The sequence below is a fragment of the Panthera tigris genome, chromosome B3 (genome assembly GCF_018350195.1).
Source record: "Panthera tigris isolate Pti1 chromosome B3, P.tigris_Pti1_mat1.1, whole genome shotgun sequence".
Classification (NCBI taxonomy): Eukaryota; Metazoa; Chordata; class Mammalia; order Carnivora; family Felidae; genus Panthera; species Panthera tigris.
The window spans coordinates 39,628,327-39,651,802 of record NC_056665.1 but is presented as its reverse complement, the minus strand read 5'-3'; the positions used below and the strand labels follow the sequence as shown (position 1 = coordinate 39,651,802).

The following is a 23,476-nucleotide window of genomic DNA, read 5'->3' as shown; positions in this document are numbered from 1 at the left end:
CCCGGCTGCAGCGGCTTCCTCGGCGACGGCGCCGGTGGCAACCCAGGCGGCGAACGCGGCACTTAAAGGCGGCAGCGGCAGCGGCGGCGGCGGCGCTGGCGCCTCGGAACTTCCGGTTCGTCGCGACCCGCCCTCCGACCAGCGAAGGCTCGGCGGGGCCAAGAAGGGCGCCGCTCCCTGCTGGGTGGGGTCCCTTGCCACAGTGCAGTCTAGTGGCCGGAGGAACGAACGCGGCGCGGAACGGACACCGCTGCGGTGGGGGACAGAGATGAAATCCAGAAACGGGTGGCGACTTGCTTGAAGTCGCAGGACGCATTGTGGCGCGTGTCTGCTCATCCATCTTTTTTTTTTTTTTTTTCATTCAACAAGTATATATTGAGTGCCTGCTATGTACCAGGCAGAGTTTGTAGACGCTGAGATCAGAGCAGGGAGCAAGCCAGTAAAAATCCCTGCCCCTTCTTGAAGATGACAGAGGGGAGGGACCAAGGCCTTAGGGAACTTCTGAGCGGCCCACTGTTGTGGTGGAGAGAAACCTGAACTTGGAGTCAGAAAGCTTGGCTCTGGTACTAATTAGTGATCTTTAGCAGGTCAGTCGATCTCTTTGAGCCATGGTTTCTTGATCTGTAGGAGAGATAGAACACATTATGTAGTTGTAATTAAGGAAAACCGTATGTGTCACAATAACACTTACAGAGGAAGAAACTGGCTCCAGCAGGGAGGTGACCAACTTGCTGTAATCACAACCAGAGGCAGGTCTGTTAACCTGTAGTCTCTTCCTATTTCACACCATGCATTGGCTGAGAAAAAGAAAGAGAAAAAGGGAGGCTGGGGAGATGACTGGGAAAGTGGAAGGTGTATAACAAAACAGTGGAAAAGCTGGCCTCCCCTCTCTTCTATTACTCAAGGGACCATGTGTCAGAGGTGTGGATCATTAGGATTTATTATAATAGCACTAATAAAAGATCCATTTGGGTGCCAAGATTCCATTCCTCATTGTAATTACTCACTTTCACTTTAAATGAGTCTTCCCTCGGGCTTTTTTTTCAGTTGAGCTCCCCTAACAGAAAGGTACAGGCATTTTCACTGGGACTCCTCTGTGAATTTTCTGCAAATGACCTGAAAGTAGGTTTTAAGGCTTTGAATGCACATGCACATACTAACAAAACACAATGAAATATCTTGCAGTTCATTTCATTCAACCAAGTGTTTGTTGAATCGCTGCCATGTGCCTGTCACTGTTCTAAGCACTGGGGCTACAATAGTGAATAAAGTAGACAAGATCCCTTTGTGTGGTTTACACTCTAAGAAGAGGAAAAAGACCTCCCCAAAAGCAAGCAAACAAAACAATATATAATTTTATGGATTTTAAAAAGCAAGCTCTGGAGAGGTTAAGTACCTGCTTAAGTCATTTGACTAATTATGGATTGATCTAGGCTTGAATTCAGATTTCTTGGTTTTCAATCTCACTTTCTCTATGGCAAGCTTAACAAGCCTCAAACCAGAGGAAGCTGTGAGGGAACATCTCCACCCTGCACCCTGGCAACCTCACATGTTGCCTCACACAGGCCTCACGGGCAGTCTTTGAATCAAAGCTTATCTGAGTCTTAGCAGAATGCTTTGTGATCTTCCCAGAACAGGAGAGGATGGGAGGCTTATAAGGATCTCAAGCCAATCTCCCCTGGCAGCTTCTCATTTCCCAGGTTCTGTTGAGATGTGGGCTCTCTGCCCCACCCACTCAGAATATTGCTGCAGAATATGAGAACCACTTAGCTGCAGTCTAGAATTGGCTTCTCAGCAGCTGGGTATGCCACAACTTACCCTGCAGTCATCTTACCCCTTCTGTTTGAGTATTCTCCATTTTGATTTGTGGGACAAGGACCACTGGCAGCTGGCACCTTAATGCGTTCTTCCTTTTGTTGTGTAGGTAAGTATTAAACTATCCGAATCTGAAGTGGCCCGTTGTATCTCTACTGGCTAACTCAGTCAGGCTGGGGTCTTGCCAACCTTGTGTATGTGCTTGACAAAGCCTAGCCAGCTTGTCACCATCCGGCACTCTAGGAACTCATCAGGAAAAGGCAAGTTGTCTAGCACACAACATCTGAGTAAGTAGTCTGTGTTAACATGGCGGCGTTGATACAAATTCATCCTTGCATTTAAAAAGTCGGGTTCTGGCATAATGGGCAGGGGCCAGTAGGTGTGAGTGAAAGCTGGGATGGCAAGGCCAAGTGAGAACGCTTCCTAGAGAATCTGGGCTGCCTCCTGGAGCCATGCCCGTCTGAGGCAGTCAAGTCCTTGTCTGGGTCTAGCTTTATGTTTTAGAGATCCTGAGAGTTTTCCACACTGGGCCTTCTCAGAGACCAGCCTAAGAGTCCTTCTGTGTCTAACACTCCATGATCTTCAGGCAGTGGTACTTTTCCTCTGGTATTCACAGGTAAAAGCGTGCACTCCCAGAATCAGACATACCTGGGATCACAACCTGGCTCCTCTCCTTACGAAGGAGATACTCCTTACTCCCAGGCTTTTCTAAGTTTCATTTCTCTCATCTGTAAAATGTCTTCAGTAACATCACTGAAATGAATAAATGAAATATATAATGCATTTAAAGTGCTTAACAACACGTGGTGCACATTAAGCATTCCGTTTATTAATTCTATTTATGAATGGTGGTGATGATGATAAAGATAACAACAAAAACCTTTCCCAGAGGGGCATGCCCAAAGCCTCGCCGGGTAGCACTATCCATGCGACAATAAGCATCATTTGTCACAATTCACAAGCGTCAATTTGAACACAACATTCTGACATTCATTACAGAAAGATCCACCAATCTTCCCACTACCCTATCATAACTTTCTTGTTTTATATACACATTTTACATATGTAGCAGGAGCAATATTTTCAAGCCACTTACAGATTTGTACTGCATTTAATTCCCTTAGTTTTTCCATAATTTGACCCAACCTATATTTATATGACCCATTTCCTTTAATAGTAAAAAGCGTAATCTTTTTTTTTTAATTTTTTTTTAACGTTTATTTATTTTTGAGACAGAGAGAGACAGAGCATGAACGGGGGAGGGTCAGAGAGAGAGAGGGAGACACAGAATCGGAAGCAGGCTCCAGGCTCTGAGCCATCAGCCCAGAGCCCGACGCGGGGCTCGAACTCACGGACCGCGAGATCGTGACCTGAGCCGAAGTCGGACGCCCAACCGACTGAGCCACCCAGGCACCCCTAAAAAGTGTAATCTTGATTAACTCTAGGCAAACCCAATCATTCAATTCAGGATGCTTTCTGGTGAAGGGTGTGACGGCCAATGCCTTCTCTAGACCTTCATCCCACCAGCTGTACTGGTTTGAATAGTGTCCTCCTCAAATCTATGTTCATCCAGAACCTCATAATGTGACCTTATCTGGAAATAGGGTCTTTGCAGATGTTATTAGTTAAGATCATGTTAGAGTAGAGTGGGTCTCAAATTTGTTGACTGGTGTCCTTATAAGAAGTCCATATGAGGAGGGGTGCCAGGGTGGCTCAGTTGGTTAAGCATCCGACTTTGGCTTAGGTCACGATTTCATAGTTCGTGAGTTCAAGCCCTGCATCGGGCTCTGTGCTGACAGCTTGGAGCCTGGAGACTTCTTCAGATTCTGTGTCTCTCTCTCTCTCTGCTCCTCCCCTGCTTGTACTCTGTCTCTCTCTCTCCTTCAAAATAAGTAAACACTTAGAAAAAAATTTTTAAATAAAAAACAAAACAATAAACAAACAAGCAAACAAAAAGAAGGCCATATGAGGAAATAAGAACAGATATACTCACAGATCATTTGGCAGCAAAGGGGAAGATTGGAGCAATGCTGCCACAGGCCATAGGGCATCAAGGATTGCCAGCAACCGCCAGGTTGGATTCTTGCCTAGAGCCTTCAGGGGGAGCATGGTCCTTCCAGCATCTTGACTTTGGAATTCTAACCTCCAGAACTGTAAGAGAATAAGCTTTTATTTATTTATTTATTTATTTATTTATTTATTTATTTATTATTTATTTATTTTTTATTTTAGTTGGTTAGTTAGTTTATTTTTGAGAGAGAGTGTGTGTGTATGTGGAGTGAGGGAGGGACAGAGAAAGAGAGACAGAATCCCAAGCAGGCTCAGTACAGCCAATGTGGAGCCCAGTGTGGGGCTTGATCTCATGAACGTGAGATCATGACCTGAGCTGAAATCAAGAGTCATACACTTAACCGACCCCTAAACTTCTGTTGTTTTAAGCCATGTGATTTTGTGGTATTTTGTTATGGCTGCCCTAGGATACGAATATACCAGCTAATCCTCAGGTATGACCTTCCCCCCATCATGAAGTACTCAGTGAGATAGCTGTTATCTGTCAGTCTCTAGTTATGAATCCACACTGTGTTCCACTTGCTGGCCCTTCTCACATTTGTTCCTGCACCTTAACCCATATTCAGGAAGCCTGTGGCCCTCTTGCCAATCTTTAACCTTTATCTCCACTAGGTAACTGCTGCTCTAGAGCCTTGCACTAATGCTTGGGCAAGAGCACAGGTCTTTTCTTTCCCTAGATCCCTAAACCTGTCATGGGTGTTGAGGGGGGAGTCCCTCAGCTCTGGATAAGCTCTTAAGGGGAGGTGAGGGCAAGACTGAGGCTCCTTCTCAAGGGTACTCCCTTAGTTCCCCCTGCCCCTTTAAAAAAAAATCCTCCTGGGGTTTACTGAACTCCAAAGTCAGGTTGTATCATTTATGTAAATGTCATTGAGCAGAGTCCCTTACTTCTCTTTTGACTTTCTTCCCCCTAGTCTGCCTGGAAATTTTTTATTTAGTCTGCATATTATTCCAAATATTTTGTTTTACATGTGCAGCCAGGTTTAAAAGAGAAGAATCTGATGTCTCTATTCTCCGTTTCCATGATTACAATTCTCCAAGAGCCATGGTTGCCACATCCTAGCCCCCTAAATTGGGAAGGATCAAGGGTTATAAAGAAGGAAAACAAAAACACAAGATATTTCCTTGTATTATAGCACTATGTAAAGTTGTAATTGAATTTTTTTTTTACGTTTTCTTATTTTCATTTAAGTAATCTCTCCACCCAAAATGGGGCTCTAACTCCTGACCCCAAGATCAAGAATCACATGCTCTTCTGACTGAGCCAGGCAGGTGCCCCTGTGGTTGGAATTTTTGTATTTTTTTATCATAAACATTTTCAATGTTACTAGTTTCTTTTTTTTAATTTTTTTGAATGTTTATTTTTTTATTTTTTTTCCTTCATTTTGTTTTTATTATAGCATGTTTGCTTAATTTACAGCAAGCAGAAAATAAGCTGGGTCTTGTTTTGATCCAAACATTGATGTTTTAAAGGTTGTACACAATATTTGTTAAAAAGAACATATAAAAATACCTTTTTAGAAGCTTCTATAAGAAAGAAAATACAAAGTTTAACCCCACAACTTTCCTCTTTGCTAGAACTGAAAACTACTGCTACAGTTTTAAATAGACTTTTTGTTGTTTAAACTATACACCCAGGAAAATCTAAAAAAATTAAGGAAACGTGCATATAAATGATTGCATAGCAGAACACGAATATTAACTGCAAACAGTAAAGAAATGAAAGTTAGAAATACTATCAAATATACAAAGGTTCTAGAATCAATCCTTTAAACACATTCCACAAACAGTATTTAAAAACCATCTTTTGTTCTTTACAGGCAAGGCCTATATTACTAAAACCAAAATCAAAAAAAGTAATCCTCTAAAAGGAATCGTTTCCCCACAATATTTACTTATACCTGCAAGCAAGCAATCTAAAATTTTAAAGATGAAATTTTATTCTGAAATGAGATTGGATATGTCCCTTTTATTGTCCCCAAAAGATCTCTCAGAAAAATGCTAAAAATTATAAGTGGTTAGGGTATTGGGGTTTTTATTGTTGTTTTGTTTTGTTTTAGTCAGGTACTGCCAGGTACTACATTGATAATCAAACTCAAGAGATGAGACTCCTACTGAAAATTCTTTTTCCAAGATAGTTTAAATTTCATGGCACCACAGAATCACCTAGAGTGGGAGTGTTCTCCTCCAACTTGCCTCACATGAAATACACTGAAGTGTGAAGAACAAGCCTCCTTCATAAAGTAGCAGGCAAATTTTGATACAAACGCACAGGCCGAGTGCTAGAAGCATCAAAATTCAGTTTTACACTATGCATCTGCATAAACAAAACCTACTTTGAAACAATTTACTTGCTGCTTTTTTTAACAGCAGTAAGAAAAGTAAGCGATACGACCAACAATGCTCCATAAAGTTTAGAGTAACTACATGAGAGCATTTTTTTTTCCCCTTGAAATTATTTCTGCCATCATTGACCTGCTCAAATTTTAAGGTTTGAGTTCTTCCCGTGTTTATATGTTCCAACTCTTCATAGAAAACAGGAAAAAGCAGCGAAGGCTCCATGTTTCGGTCCAAACACTCAATCGTCCCCCAAATCCTACTTAACCCAGTTGGCATCATTCCCCAAGACAGTGGGGTTAACAAAAGAACTATTCCACACTGTCATAAATTAACTATTATTATCACGGGCCTAAACATCTCAACAAGACAAAAAGGTCCACCCTGAACCTTAATGTGTCTGACCAGTCAGTGTTGTACTGTGGCTACAACTCACTTTTGTATCATTCTATCTTATTAGCAAGCTACATTTCTAGGTTAACAGTTCTAGCAAATATGGATATGAAAGTTTATTTTTAATAAGACAATGTTGCAAATTATGGTCAACCAACATCTTTTCACCAATACTTCAAGCATAAAAAGATGAGAATCTTTACAAAAATATACAGAGAAACCACAGATTGGTAGCTGCCCATAACATTAAACAAACTGGACTCTTTTTTTTTTTTTTTTTTTTTTTTTTTTTAAAATGTTTATTTATTTTTGAGACAGAGAGAGACAGAGCATGAACGGGGGAGGGGCAGAGAGAGAGGGAGACACAGAATCCGAAACAGGCTCCAGGCTCTAAGCTGTCAGCACAGAGCCCGACGCGGGGCTCGAACTCACGGACTGCGAGATCGTGACCTGAGCCGAAGTCGGTCGCTCAACCGACTGAGCCACCCAGGCGCCCCCAAACTGGACTCTTAAGAGTGGCTTCTCAACAGCATATCATTTTAATTATAACCATTTGCCTGGTACAGGGAAAACTGACAAGTGTTTTTTTTAAGCGTCATTGCAACATTGTATTCCTGATAATTTAAGTAAACCAAACTATGAGTAAATGAATGATACATGCCTAAAAATATCAAGGTTTATACTATCAGAGGCCACTGGACTTAGGCCTAGTCCAAGACCTTGATCTAGATTTTGACCTAGACCTAGATTGTGATCTTGACTGAGATTTGGATCTAGGTGGTTCTTTTTTCCTTGATTCCTTTTCATATCTTGAGCCAGACTTATAATGTGTTTTGGAATCTGTTTTATTTTTTTTTTAATTTTTTTTTTAATTTATTTTGGGACAGAGAGAGACAGAGCATGAACGGGGGAGGGGCAGAGAGAGAGGGAGACACAGAATTGGAAACAGGCTCCAGGCTCCGAGCCATCAGCCCAGAGCCTGACGTGGGGCTCGAACTCACGGACCGCGAGATCGTGACCTGGCTGAAGTCGGACGCTTAACCGACTGTGCCACCCAGGCGCCCCTAATTTTTTTTTTTAATGTTTATTTATTTATTTATTTTTTTTTTTGAGACAGAGAGAGACAGAGCATGAACGGGGGAGGGTCAGAGAGAGGGAGACACAGAATCGGAAGCAGGCTCCAGGCTCTGAGCCATCAGCCCAGAGCCCGACGCGGGGCTCGAACTCACAGACCGCGAGATCGTGACCTGAGCTAAAGTCGGCCGCTTAACCGACTGAGCCACCCAGGCGCCCCTGGAATCTGTTTTAGAGGTGCCTCTAGTTTTGGTGTGAGATGCAGACCTACAACGTGATTTAGCCTTCATTTCTTTCTTGGGCTGGGACTTGGACCGTGATCTTGAATTGGATTTAGATCTTGAAAAAGATCGATTTCGGTGTTTGAATCGATCATTGTCGGAATGGCTTCTGCTGCACCGTGGTCTTCCAGCCGGTCTACTGTTTCTAGGACTATAAGATCTTCTATAGTTGTAATCAAAGGACCGGCTTCTTGATCTTCTTCTTTCATAACTTCGGCTTCTAGAACGTCTGTATCTGTCATACTCATCATAGCGTGAAGAACTGTACACATTCCTCCCTTCCTTGGCTTTCATTTGATTTGGAGTCTTCCGATCCCCCTGTGCAAACCGTATTTCAACTTGGCGTCCACAAATCCATTTTCCGTCCAAATTATGCAAAGCGTCTTCGGCATCACGTACATCCTCAAATTGAACATAAGCAAATCCTCTTGGACGACGGGTATAGAAATCGAGTGGAACATACACATCAACTATACGAACATAAGGACCACATTCTCGTCGTAAATCTTCGGACCTGGTATCGCCGGCCACGTTCCTTAGGAACAGAGACGTGTTGGGGGGTGGGGGGCGCGCAGGTAGCGGGACATGACGGCCACGTGAGTCTCGGCAGGGGCACTAACGGGCTCACTAAACCGTCCGCGGATCCAGCGGCGGATCCTCAGACCCAATGTTTGTTTATTTTTGAGAGAGAAAGACACAGAGTGTGAGTGGGGGAGGGGCAGAGAGAGCCGGAGACACAGAACTCGAAGCAGGCTTCAGGCTCTGAGCTGTGGGCACAGAGCCTGATGCGGGGCTCAAACTCACAAACCATGAGATCATGACCCGAGATGAAATCAGACGCTTAACCGTCTGAACCACCCAGGCGCCCCAAATATTATTAGTTTCTAATTCACCATTTTGCGCTGCTGTATTGTTTCTTCATTGGTCATTCTCCTTGTGTAATTTCCAGTGTTTCACCCTGTAACACCATGAACATCTTCATATATACTTCTTCCTTTCTTGAAGTTATTTTTAGAACAAAGACCCCAGAGGGGAATTTGCTACATATTGCACAACTGTTTTCCAAAATGATCCCACGATTGTATATTGCTCTTAGCTACAGTCAGCATGGGTGTGCCAATTTCACTAAAACTTTTCTAGCACTGGGCATTATTGTCCACAAATGTATTTTAAGCATCTATTTTCTGAAACACATTGTGCTACATGCTATAGGGTACCAAAAGGAGGCAGTCTGTATTCTAGAGAGATTTATAATCTAGTTGAGGAAACAGATTATAAGCATATAATGAACACCCTAGTAACAGTTGATTGCAGGATATGGTGGGCTAAAGTTTATTTTTCCACTTCCCCCATATTTTGTACCTTCTGGGGACTAGCACAGACCAAGCTGCAATAACAAAAAAGGGCCTTTCCTGCTGATTTTCTTTTCCATATTTAAGTTTTTGAGTAGGTAATACTCTCACATGACCCCAAATTTGACAAATGGAAAGGTCTATAGTAAAAAAAGATTCTCCTATCCTGCTCCTCCAATTCACCCAGTTTCCTTGATATAAAAACAAATACTATAGATAGATAGATAGATAGATAGATAGAAAGGTCATTATTCCTCCCACTATTCCACTATTTTTAATACAAACGGTAGCGTACCAACTGTCTGCACCTGCAACCATGTATGCGGTTCAGAGAACCAGGACTTATCAGGCAGATCAAACTGAAGAGGGTGGAAAGGCCACTCCCCATACCCAAGTAAGGTTGAGCCTGAGGTGGGGTCATTCTGTACCTTTTTCTGAACTATAGATTAAGGGGAAGGGTCTTCTTTCTTTTTCTTTTTTCTTTTTTTTCTGTCAATGATTGGCTGCAAGGCCCACCCTCCTGGAATAGCTAGGAGGTTACAGATCTACTAACTGGGTTCAAACGATGCCCCAGTGTGTGCCTGGATTGACCCAGTGAGTCTCCAGCTCCACTTTCAGCTTTGTGCTGTCTAGATAGACAAACATGATTTTGGTTAAGGATGTCTAGGAGCACCTGGGTGGCTGAGTCAGTTCAGCGACTGACTTCTGCTCAGGTCATGATCTCACGGTTTGTGAGTTCCAGCCCTGCACCCTTCGGATCCTCTGCCTTCCTCTCTGCCCCGCCTCCCCCCTCTCAAAAATAAACATTAAAAAAAAAAAAAAAAAAAAAAAAGGATATCTAGCTGGGTGATTCTGGGTGAGGCACAAAACAGCCAAATTCTACACTTCATTTTCTAAAACTTCTTCCACGAACAGAAGATTTTGTAAAAAGGTGAATAAGGAGAATGTGCATGATCCTTTGTCCAAAGCCAGAAAACAGCCTTAAGCACTGAATACATGCTTCATCGGTAGCAAGCACTCAGCAAATGCTTCCTGTGGCCTGAGAAGGGAGAGATGGCCCTGGCCCTGGGGCTAGGAAGGCTACATCTAGAAGGCAGGACACACAGAAAGTACTTAATTTGCATTTTTATTTGACTAGTATTATCATAAAACCCTTAGCCCTACTTACTTAAGCTTGGCGGTGCTGCTTGGGTCTGCCTTTTTGTACCCTCTGCTATCTTTTTGTTTTATAGTTTACCCTGATGCTACTCAGTACCCTCTCCATTTCAATTTTTTTCTTCATGGATTTCCCCTGGAGAGAGGAGTCCACAAGAGCTGGCCTCCTTGCAGGAAAATTTAGAAATAGCCAGTAAGATCATCAGAGAGGATGGAGTCTAACACTCTCATTTGATGGATATGGAAACTCAGGCCCAGAGAAGTTTCCAGTACATTACTGGTGTTCAGTTGAACCAGGCTGCATAGGCCCTCTTCCTTTGTATCTTTCTTAAGGAGGACCTGAAGCAAAATGTCCAGATTCATTCTTCTTGCTTATCAATAGCTCTCATCTTGGATGGAGGTCAGCTGATAAGCCTCAGGTTTCAAGAATGCTGGATTGAAATGATTTTATTTTTTATTACACACCTACCAGAATGGCTAAAATTAGAAAGACTGAAAATACCAAGGATATAAGGCAACTAGAACTTTCAAGAATTACTTGTAGTATGTAAATTGATCAGAACACTTTGTAAAACTGCTTATCTCCTGTGTCAACTATACGAAAAACAAAACAAAACAAAACAAAACCAGGAACCAAAAAACCCCCAAACTGCTTATCTACTAAAGCTCAACATACACCTACTCTATGACCTTGCATTTCTACTCCTATGTATTTATCCAAGAGAATTAAGCACATTTATACACTAAAAGATAATTACATAAATGTTGATTGCATCCCATTATTTATTTATAATAGCTAAAAACTGGAAACAATGCAAATGTCCTTCATCAAGAGAATGGATAATTTGTGGTATATTCATACAATGAAATGCAATACTGCAGATACCAACAAAAACCATTCCATTTATATGAAATTCAAGAACTGACAAAAGCTACTCTATGGTGAGAGAGGTCAGCATAGAAATTTGGGGGTGGGGGAGGAGAGATGGGAGGCAAAGGTGTATTGATATGAAAGAACCCCTGGGATGCTGGAAATGTTCCGGATCTTGATCTAGGTGGTAATTAATTACACAGATATAAATGTAAGTAAATATTCAGCTTAAGCTAAACATTTAAAATTTGCTCATTTCCTGTATGCCTCAATTTTTTTTAATGCCCTATAAATGGGGGCACCTGAGTGTCTGACTTCAGCTCCGGTCATGATCTCACAGTTCATGAGTTTGAACCCCTGCATCGGGCTCTCTACTGTCAGTGTGGAGCGCACTTCAGATCCTCTGTCACCCCTCTCTACACCTCCCCCACTCATACTTGCTCTCTCTCTCTCTCTCAAAAATAAATGAACATTAAAAAAAAAGTGCCCTATATTGGGTCTGCATTGTATTAAAGGCCATGCAATAAAAACACGTTTACCATTTCAAAAGCATTTTTAAAATTCAAGACTATCAAGTTTATTGCTTTCACCATCCCCCATACCCAGCAGATTACTTCACCTCCAACAGGTTTGTCTATTACCAGTTCCTCCTCACTGACAGGTGGACCTGCCAAGCACATATTTGATTTGGCTCCAGTTTAACAAACTTCTCTGACCCCCATGTGTCTGTGGGGCATAGTACAAACACCTGACTGAAGCAAAGACTTTCCTATTTCATTTCCCATCTGCCTTTCCAGATCCAGGGTGACCTCTATTCTCTATGTCCTTAACCCCCAGTACACAGAACCTTCCATAGCTCTTCACCTTTGGACTCTGGCTCTATGCTTCCGCTATCCTACCTCTGCTTCTTTCTCTATCAAATTTCCTTCTCACATTTCACTGTCCAGCTTTTAAGGATTCACTCTCAAATGTCCACCCATTGGTTTCCAAAACCCTCATTTCCCACCTTCCTGCCTTTGTAAGTTCAGCACATTCACCATATGTAAAACCCTCTGTATTTTATGTGATCCACCCCTGAATTGTTTCCCAAGAGCCTGTCTCATTTCTTTTTTTTAAATTTTTTTTTAACGTTTATTCATTTTTGAGAGACAGAGAGAGACAGAGCATTAGCAGGGAAGGGGCAGAGAGAGGGAGACACAGAATCCGAAGCAGGCTCCAGGCTCTGAGCTGTCAGCACAGAGCCTGACAAGTGGCTGGAACTCACGAACTGTGAGATCATGTCGGGAGCCCAACTCGGAAGCTCAAATGACTGAGCCACCCAGGCGCCCCGAGCCTGTCTCATAGCTCTTCATCTCTGGATCCCTGTGCTGAGCACTTTGCTAAATAAATAGGTGCCAACAGAACTGAATTATAAGTCTCATTTTTGTCCCAGACTTCTGGTTTTCATAGTAATGTTGCTTCCTATTAAACTCTTCACTGCAGCAGACTTAGGGATGAAAGTGGATACAGACAAGATAGCTTAAATTAGACATAAATTAGTGCTGTATCTAGTCTGGGTCCCTTACTTTAAGAGAGAAAAGTCTCCTGCTCTGGCCAATAGGATAGCCACTATTATGTCGCTGTTTAAATTAATTAGACGTTGGGGCGCGAGTGGCTCAGTCAGTTAAGCTTCCGACTTCAGCTCAGGGCATCATCTCCCGGTCTGTGGGCGCTGTGCTGACAACTCAGAGCCTGGAGCCTGCTTCAGATTCTGTATCTCCCTCTCTCTCTGCCCCTCCCCCATTCACACTGTGTCTCTCAAAACTGAATACATATTAAAAAATAAATTAATTAGAAGTAAATAAAATAGAAAATTCAATTTCTCAGTCTCACAAGCCACATTTCAAGTACTCAAAGTCTCATGTGGCTGGTGGCTACCAAAATCGAACAGCGCAGAATGGAACCATTTCTATCACCGCATAAAGTTCTATGAGACTGCGCTGAAAATTTCGGGCCTTTACATTTACTCTTCCCTCTTAGAACACCTTTCCACCCTCTTCCCATGCTCCTTCCCCTATAATATCATCATTCTTATTGTGTCTGTAATTACAGGATTTCGAGACAGCAGGGACTGTGTCTTACTGCTTTAGTTCCAGTGTTTAGCTTCGAAGCCCAGCGCAATTAATAGGCTCTCAGTAAACGTTGAAATAAATAGGTGATAGAACGGGGCGATCTTCCAGATACATCAGTCCCAATCCCTTTCTCACGCTGATTAGTTCTTTATGAGTCTCCGGGACTTTTCATTTTTAAGCCTATCTTAAAACATCGCCCCGGAGAAGAGGGGAAAGGGCCTTGCATGCACCTGCTGACTCCCAACTCCCCAAACCGCTGTATCAAGCTCTGGCGTCACTCGTGCTGGGCCCGCCCCTTCCCACTTCTGCGCCCCGTGCCGCCCCCGCCCTGCTCGCGCCAAGGTCTAGAGCTCGCGCCACCGTCCCCCTCCCCCGTCATTGCGCAGGCGCAGCCTGCGAGCGTGGGGTGTCTCGAGGTTGGCGGCTGCCGGCGCTCAAGAGCGCAGGGGTTTGTGGCCTGCGTTCGACCGGCACCAGTCTCTCACTCTCCGAGGCAGCGAGGCGCAGCGATCAGTCTCCCCGCGCCCCGTGCGGTGTGGCCATGGAGAATCAGGTGCTGACGCCTCACGTCTACTGGGCTCAGCGACACCGCGAGCTGTATCTGCGCGTGGAGCTGAGTGACGTACAGGTAAAGGCCGCTGCGGGCGGCGGGACGAACGCGGGGTCGCAGCTCCCGGGACCCGCCGATCCCCGCCACTCTCTTTGTCCCAGTGCGCGCTGGAGAGCCTGCAGTGCACCAACGGGTTCGGCGACGCGGTGCACTTTCGGCGTCCAGGCCCGGGCAGGGACTGGCCCTGGTCGAGGCGCACCCGCACACCACGGGCCTGGGGCGCGACCCCCTGAAGGCTGCAGGTACCTTCGGGTGCTGCGTGAGTACTGCGCGGGTCTCAGAGGCTGCCCGGGCCTTCTCTTTGTTCGCAGTTTGAGGCCTGATGGAGCCCGAGCCCGGCCCTGGAGGCCTGGCCGCCGGGGTTCGAGTTCGCCAAGGCCCTTGGAGACGTGGGATGAGCTCGTTGGGCCAGGGGTTCAGAGTGACCGTGGCTTGCTAGGACGCCTGGCGTTCGCCTGAGAGGTCCAGCTGGGCCTGTCCGACATTCACACGGCCCGCCGCTGCCCCGGAGGGGCCACACCCACCTTCCAACCGTTCAGTGATGGAAATCCTTCTTGTTAATTTTAATTTAAAAATCCGGGGGACCCTGAGAAAGTGATTCCCCCCCACCCCATTCTGAAGGCTATGAGCTCCGGTTTGAGGAGTTGCATAGAGAACTTAAAAATTAAGTTACATCGAACATTTATGTTTGATTTCCTTAGCCTCCTCCATGAACAAGCTGTTGCCTCCTAAATGGTGGAGATCCCAGGACCTGTGTAGCCCCTGCCTCTGTCCAGAGCATCCAGGATTCCAGTCTTTGAGAAACTGGAGTTTTCAGTCTGGAATGTTCTTTCTCCAGTCATCCTTACTCCCTACTTCTCCCTGATATCTATGGCAATTTGTAACCTCCTTCACTCCACTCAGCTCACTGCCTCTGAGTCAGGCGTTTGTGCTTCTGTCCCTCTGCCTGCCTGGCATATTGTCTTGTGAAGTGCGCGTAGGTGCTCTTTCAGTGTAGATTTGAATTTGTTGAATTGAATCTGTTTCTGGAATTTAAACCTGTTTTCCCGTTGAAAGATAAAGACAATACTGGCCAGAATGCCTTTAAATAGGATGTGACATTGCATGGTGTGTCATTTAATGTATTAAACCAGACTGAATTATATTTTTGCGTCAGAAGATGAGTAAATGTTCTGTGCTCTTCATGGTGTTGTAATAAAGAAGGAAACAAAATCTTTGTTGATGGGAATCAAAGTCCCCATTTGGAGAGGGTTCTCACTCAATGAGTGTGGAATGTGTGTTAGTTATGACAGTCTCTTGTTAAAAAGTATTTAGTCAAGCATTATGTAGACCAGTTAAACTCAGGCCCTGTCCTCTCTAGATGTTATCATGTAATAAGGATGTACTATTCTGGGATACTTTTGAAGCTGCAAACACTAAAGGTGTTTTAAGGGCATGGGGGGTGGTGGTGGAAAGAAATAGAAATTAGTTGGACAAATGAAAGAATGCATCATACTTATGTTTGTCTTAAGAGATCTCAACCTCTTAGTTAAGAAGTATGAACACATGTTCATCACACTTCGTATGTTTAGAAACACGAAAAGTTTACATTTGAAATGTGTTATAGATAAGGAAATGTAAAGGTGGAGGAAGAAAATGAAGTTTCTTTTGGATAGAGAATCCTTTTATGTTTGGGAAAGAATACATTTTTCCTCCAAAAGCAACATGTTAGTACCGTTCGTAAAAGAAATCCTCTACCTTGTGTGGGGTACTAGAGATTTATAAAGATGAGTCAGATAGTCTCAGCCTTCCAAGGGCATACTGTCTAGAAGAAGCATATTATCTTATACAAACAAAAAGTTTTGTGTATGGGTATGTTTATTGGTAGAATTAGAGTTGACTATGAACCAGGTCTCCTTTAACCTGGTGTTAAAGGAATTTGTTACCTCTCTTTTGTTTAGTTAGACATGACCTTCAGAAATGAGATGAAGTGTTCTTTTCAAACTGAGATTGGAAGAACTTTCCAGAAAGAGAAAGGCATAAACTTTTGGGTTTTCTGACTTGTACCGTGTCAATGCATGACAGCCAAAGACTGCCAGAGAAACACCTCTAGTTGAACAGGTTGGGTTTATTATTCATTCCAGCAAGGAGAGTATAGCCCATGGGGGACAATGGTGTCTCATTAAGGGGATTGGAACTGATTGTAGGATTTGGATGCTGTCAGAAAACAGGGACAATTCTGTGGTTGGTTATCTGCATACATCTTATCTGTTGGGAGGAAAGACTAGCAAAAGAATAAAAGTAATTGGTAGAGAAGAAGCAGTCACTCATTTTGGCCAAGAGAGAAAGGGTGTCTGGTATTTTGTGGGTAGCGTAGTGGCCATGTTTTTATCTGTGCTTACCCAAAATTATGAAATGACCTTTGTCTCATTTCATTAACGTTTCATAATAACCTTGTCCGAGGTTGGTATTCTGTGCCATTATGCCTAATAGGAGAATAATGTGGCCAAGCTGTGACAGGCCACCCTCTGAATGTCAGGGGCTGCTCTTTCTTTTTAATTTCTCACTTAACTGCCCAGTGCAGGGCTGTGGACCTGTGATTCAGGGTCCGAGTGAAGCAATGCACTTATTCAGTGAAAACCATTTGCAGCCTGCCTACTACTCTTATCTCATTAAGCTAGGTGCTGGGTTTTTGGACAGCTCTCTGTTGCTCCCTGCTTTCTGGCATGTTTCACAGCTTCTAGGTTAGTGAGTTTTCGTGTTGAATTCCAATTTGGGGGCAGCAGCTCCCCTCCCCTCCCTTTCTGAGACACAAAGAACTGTCCAGTTTTCACGTCTCCATTCTGTCTTTGGAGGTACAGGGTTAGTGGCTGCGGAGAAACCACTACTGATGTGAGGAGGAATAGTATACAGTAAAGGCTTCAACTGCAGCATTGTCTGAGTTTGAGGTAAGCAGTAGCAAAGATGCCAGCTGGAGTCCAGGGGGCTAGGGCAGAGTCCTTTTCACAACAGAGTTTACTTTCAAGATAAGCATAACATACAGGTTTGTGCCAGCCACGGCAACTATAGTTGTTAGAGCATTTGTTCATTTATCAAGGTTTTTGTTTGTTTTAAAGTTATATGGGAACAAAGTGCATACCTCTGTTCGGGAGCTGTTTGGCAGATACTGTTGTTGTCCTTAGTTGATAGACAGTCTGGTAGAAAGAGTGGTAACTGAAGACATGAGGTTGGGTTCTTGCTCTTCTACCTACCGTCTAGAGGCCATGGATAATTCACTTAACCCTTATGTGTCTCAGGTTCTTCACACAAATTTTGAATACCCCTCATTCATAGGATTGTTTTGAAGTTTGAATTGGATCATGGATTTGAAAGTGCTTTGTAAATTCTAGTTTGCTATTCAAATGAAAGGGATTATATTGTGATGTTAAACCTTAGATGAGAGAAACCAAAGAGCAGTAGAACAAGGTAGAGTCTATTAGCAGAGTTATCCGTATATGGTATCATACGTATTGTACGACAGAGGTGGCTTTGCGTATTAATAGGGGAAAGGATGAACAATTCGGGAAATTATTTGGGGATGATTGGTAATCCAGATAACAAAATGAGGGGCCCCTGGGTGGCTCAGTCTGTTCAGCATCTGACTCTTGATTTTGGCTCAGGTCAGGAGCCTGCTTAAGATTCCCTCTCTCCCTCTGCCCCTCTCCCCTGTTTGCACACACTCTCTCTCTCCAAAATAAAAAATAAGAAACCCCCAAACAACAACAGCAATGGCAACAACAACAACAAAACACAGATAGCAAAAAGATAAAATAAGATCTTGCCTTATGTCATACACAAAAGTTAATTCCAGGTGGGTTAATGACCTGAATGCAAAGCAAAACTACTAAAAGAAAATAGAGGAGACTGTCTTTACCGTATTGGACCAGAGAAGAATGTGTTAAATAAGACACACAAAGCATAAACCCTAAAGATTAACAAATTTAAGACAAACCTGAAGAAGATATTTACAGCACATATCACCGACAAACGATTAACGTCGGAAATATATAAAGAACCACTACAGATCAATTAGGAACAGACATATTACCCATTAAAAAGGGGGCAGAAAATATAAGCAATTCAGAGTAAAAGGAAACAAGTATGGCCAGTATACCTGAGAAGATGCTTGATCTTAGTTATAATCAGGGACATGTAAATTGAAGGGATAGTGTTTGTTAGTAAACCGATATTTCTTAGATTGGGAGAGATGAAAAGTCTAACATTATCGGCTGTTGGTGAGATTGTTCAGCAATGGGACATTTTTATACAAGTCCCCCTCTGTTAAAGACCACCAGAAACACCTTGTTTTAACAAGTGGCTTTATTGCTTGTTTCAACGAGGGAGAACACGTATTGGGGACTCTTGGGTACGGTATCTCAGTAAGGGGGTGTTAGAAATAAGTGATAATAGGATTTGGGCTTTGGTTGGATGTTTGGGAAAGGGTCTAAGGAAGTAGGGATTCATTTTAGATTGGATGCTGTAGAAAATGGGGACATTTCTATGATTGGATACTTTGTGGATGGCATAGTGACCTGTTCTTAGACAAAATTATGAGTTGACCTTACTTTGTGTCATTTTATCATGGTCTCAGAGAAACCTGAGGTCAGCTGGTTTTATTTGAGACTATTTGTGTAGGAGAGCAAAAATGGCTTTGCTGTGAGCTTTAGAACAGCTTGTAATAATTTTGAGATCTAGCTGTGAATGTCAGATCAGTTTCAGCTGTCAGGGCTGCTTATTTTCTTTTTTTAAAAACAGTTTTAAAAGTCCTAAATATCATTATATATATAGTTCACTCTTCTGTACGTGTAAGTTTAAGCAAAATAAATGAGTGAAATTATTTCTAAACCATCTTCATATTTTAGGACTCACTCTTCTGAATCACCTTCAGCTCAGAGATGTCACTGTCCCTGCTTTCCACATGGTATCATCCTCTGTGCCATTAAGAGGACCAGAAATGCAGCATTTCTGAGAGAGTGCTCTACATGAGCATTGTTTTTTTCAAGTCATCAGGACCTATTTATAACTTTTGATGCGGGCACTTCTTGATGTTACCAGAAGACGTCAACAGAACATTTCCAGAATAGAATCAGGACTCCTACTCCTTCCTCAGATGGCCTGCAAGTGGTTTGTTGACTGAAAAACTGAGTTACACCCGTGTCGCCATGCCATCTGGGACAATAGCCAAATTCACAGGTTCAGGCAGTGACAACCACGTCATGGCTGCCACTTTACCAGAGCACTTGTAAGGTGCCACTATCTATGGTAGTATACATCCTGATTTTAGAGATTTTAAATGTGAAAAAAATGTGCACTTCAGAATTGCTGAAATATGGCAGAGTTTGGAGTTGTCAGCTAATAAGTTGTAGTATTTAAATTCCTGAGACAGGATGAGCTCACCCAGGTAGAGACTGTAGATCAGAGGTTACCAACTCAAATGCCCAAAATACCGCGTAGCGATTAGGAGCCTGGGTGTCTCTTTTTGCCTTGATTTGAATCTCGGTTTTGCCACTTGCTGATCTTGTTATCCTGGGCAAGTTACAAAGCCTCTGTAAGCCTTAGTTTCCCATTTGTAAAATCGTTGTAATAGTATCTATTTTATAGGGCTTTGTGTGTTTCTGCGTGTGAGCTAGTAATGTGAAACACTTTAAATGATACCTGGCAGGGGCACCTGGGTTGGCTCAGTTGGTTAAGTGTCGGACTCTTGGTTTCGGCTCAGGTCATGACCTCACGGTTCGTGGGTTTGAGCCCCGAGTCCGGCTCCGCACTGACAGTACGAAGCCTGCTTGAGATTCTCTCTCGCTCCCCTTCTCTCTGCCCCTCCCCTGCTCGTGTGTGTTCTTTCTCTCTCTCAAAATAAATAATAAACTTAAAAAAAATTTTTTAAACGATATCTGGCATATAGTGAGTGCCAGTAAATGTGAAGTGAGCTGGGTGGGGAGTGTGGTCAGTTGGAGAGAATAGGGTTCATCTTACAGAGGGAGCTACTGTTGTGCAAGAATGCAGATCTGAGGTTGGCATCTAATTCTCTAATTTGTGGAAGAGAAGCTGGAAATCCAGATTTTTTTTAATGAAAAAAAGTCATAGTTTTACACTGAAGTTATTGAACAAATGTATGTAAATGCCTACTGTGTGCTTGGGAGTCTTCTAGACTCAGATTCTGGGACTTGGGCATGAGCCAAGGCAGACGGAGGTCCCTCCTCTTATGAAGTTTATGTGCTGACACTGGTGGTGGTGGAAGAGTGATAATAGAAGTAAACAAGTTCATCGAATAGTTTGAGCTAATAGTGAATGTTACGGAGAAAGCCAAACAAGACAAATAGGAGAAAGTATCATGTGAACCGCCTCAGACTGGGTTGTCAGCGAAGCTGTCTGAGAAAGTGTCATGTGAGCAGAGACCTAAATGTGAAGAAGCCATGCAAAATGATGAGGACTGAATGTCACAGAGAGAGGGAACAGCTCCTGCAGAATCCCTGGGTGGGAAGTACTTGCTGGTTAATTCAGATGAAAAATTAATACATAAATAAAAGAAAAATAATTTCTGCAGGCCATATAAAATATTGTGGGTGTAATTTGGCCCGATGCCAGTTTATGACAGAAAACTGATAGACATTAAAAACTGGAAGAGGGTCAGCTGGGTGGCTCAGTCAGTTAAGTGTCTGACTTTGGTTCAGGTCATGATCTCGCAGTTCGTGAGTTTGAGCCCCATGTTGGGCTCTGTGCTGACAGCTAGGAGCCTGGAGCCTGCTCCGGATTCTGTGCCTCCCTCTCTCTCTGCCCCTCCCTTGCTCATACTCTGTCTCTCTTTCTCTCAAAAATAAATAAACGTTAAAAAAAATTAAAAACAAAAAAACTGGTGGAGATAGGAAGCAGCCCAGCGTTGAGTCCTGAGCTACTCAGCCATTTAGAAGTTGAGCAGAGGAGAAAGAACAGCAAAAGATAGAGAAGGAGTAGCCTGTGAGGCATAAAACCCAGTGTCCTGTGATATTCTAGATGCCAGGGGATAGGGGTGTTTCTGTGGGGTGTATTCAGCTGTGTCCAGTGATGCTCACAGGTTGAACATGTCTACTGGATTTGCCAGCATGGAGGTTATTGATCTTGATAATAACAGTTTCAGTGGAATGGCAGGGATGGAGGCTAGATCAGAGTAGATTTAAGAGTAAGTTTATGGTGAGGAAGAAGTAATGATTATAGATAACCTTTAAAGAAGTTTTTTCTGGGAGGGGGGAAGGGATGGGCGGAGAAATCAGTGGTGCAGCATTTTGGAGTTCAGAGATAAGAGGAAGTCTTTCTTTCTAAAAGATGTGGGCCTTGAGCTGCGTTGTTTTTAGAGAGCGCACAAGCAGGGGAGAGGCAGAGAGAAAGGGAAACACAGAATCAGAAGTAGGCTCCAGGCTGTGAGCTGTCAGTACAGAGCCAGATGTGGGGCTCCAGCCCACGACTGTGAGATCATGACCTGAGCTGAAGTCGGACGCTTAACCGACTGAGCCACCCAGGCGCCCCGCGTTTTAAAGTGTAAGTAGAATTTGGATTCCAAAAAGGGAGATTGACAGGGATATGTACTGTTATGTTTACCCAATTGAATATAATGCAGCTGTAAAAAGAACAAGTGAGGTCTCTATGAACTGGTGAGGATTGGGTTAGGTGAAAAAAGCAGGTATGTGAGAATGTATATTATATGCTACCTTTAATGTAGAATGAAAGGGATACAAGAATATCTGGGTGTATTTACTTATTTTTTGGAAGACATGTACGCATACGTATAAAGGAAAGATTCACCGGAAACTACTGAAATGGTTACCTATAGGTGGTGAGCGGGAATGTGGTAGAGGGAGATAGCTTTAAGACAGGACTTCTGAAGATACATTTCTACAAAGTTTGACTTTTGGACAATGTGAGTATTTTACGTATTCAAAAATAGAACTCAATAAAAAAGAATACAGTGGCAAATCTTGAAATTCAAAAGTAGAATCAAAAGGACCTAACTATATTTCAAGTGGATACCATAGCCATCCAGATGAGTAAGTTAATGCAAGTAACGATTGAACACAGTACTCTGGTTCTTCAGTAGAATACATTCTGAGAACAAAAAGAACTGCAAAAAAATGTTACACTTTACTCAGTAGGTTTATTGTAAGTAAAAATAGATATATAATTCAGAAACTTTTTGAGGATCACACAAATAAGTAAATAGGTCAATGCTATTAGGAACCAAGATTTTCACAGTAAGTAAAAAGATAAAAATGTTGAGTGACAGAAGATGAGAAGCTCTATAATAGTAAATTTGAATTGGAAATTTATTTATTTATTTTTTTTAATTTTTTTTTTCAACGTTTTTTATTTATTTTTGGGACAGAGAGAGACAGAGCATGAACGGGGGAGGGGCAGAGAGAGGGAGACACAGAATCGGAAACAGGCTCCAGGCTCCGAGCCATCAGCCCAGAGCCTGACGCGGGGCTCGAACTCACGGACCGCGAGATCGTGACCTGGCTGAAGTCGGCCGCTTAACCGACTGCGCCACCCAGGCGCCCCATGAATTGGAAATTTAAATATGACAATGTGATTTTAAAAATTCCTAGCTAGACACTAAAAATGAGCATGGAGTATACCTCAATGTGCCAGATCCTGTTTCCTGAATTACCATTTCCCACTAAATGCACTAAGGCTCCTTGAAGAAATGGCAGAGTATTATAAGTCTGTGCTAGAGAAAAGTACAACATCCTCAAAGGCTACAAGGTCAAGTCAGAATAACATAGCAGCCAGTTTGAAGAGATTTCCACTGGCCAAATTTGTGATAATTTGAACATCAAAAAGAATAAGAATAGTAGTGGATTTTGGTAGAGAGGAGTAAAAAAGAAGATCCACCAGTTCATAGTGATAGTCAAAAAGAAATGAAGGTGGAGCTATGGGGGAGGCTGGGGGAAGGGGACAGGAGGTAGGCGTGGTTAAGCACCAGGGATCTGTAACTGTTCAGTATCTTGACTGTGATGGATAGAAGAACCTATACTTGTAGTGAAGTTGTATAGAACTCACACACATACACACAAATGAATACAAGTTAAACAGGGAAACTATGAAGAAGTTGAGTGGATTGTATCAATATCAATATCCTGATTGTGATATTATACAATACGTATAATTATGTATGTTATGTACAATATGTATACAATGTATAATTATGTAAAATATCATTGGGAGAACCTGGGCAAAGAGTACAAAGGATCTCTCAGTGTTATTTCTTATAACTGCATGTAGATTTACAATGATCTCAATAAAAATTTCAATTTAAAATAAAAGAGGGAAGGGAGAGAGAAAGGGGAAAAAAGCTCTTCCTTACACAAGAATGCCAGCTTAAAAAAAAAAAATGAAGGAATGATTGAATTAGAAAATCGTTG

The 23,476-nt window shown here is 42.8% G+C and overlaps 2 protein-coding genes across 2 annotated transcripts in view; one reads left to right on the top strand and one right to left on the bottom strand.

Moving 5' to 3' along the window:
- Positions 1-7,136: 7,136 nt before the first annotated feature.
- LOC102962539 (serine/arginine-rich splicing factor 10-like) lies at positions 7,137-8,554 on the bottom strand. The gene is given in 3 exon segments (XM_042987685.1): positions 7,137-7,452; positions 7,913-8,534; positions 8,537-8,554. Coding segments are annotated over 3 exon segments (795 nt in total). The 3' UTR covers positions 7,137-7,297.
- A 5,293-nt stretch (positions 8,555-13,847) lies between these two features.
- Positions 13,848-23,476, top strand: part of HACD3 (3-hydroxyacyl-CoA dehydratase 3) — a 38,252-nt gene continuing 28,623 nt past the window's right edge. Inside the window, exon 1 of the mRNA XM_042988611.1 lies at positions 13,848-14,084. Within this exon, the coding sequence (XP_042844545.1) occupies positions 13,998-14,084 (87 nt within the window). The 5' untranslated portion in view covers positions 13,848-13,997. The remainder of the gene's footprint in view (positions 14,085-23,476) is intronic.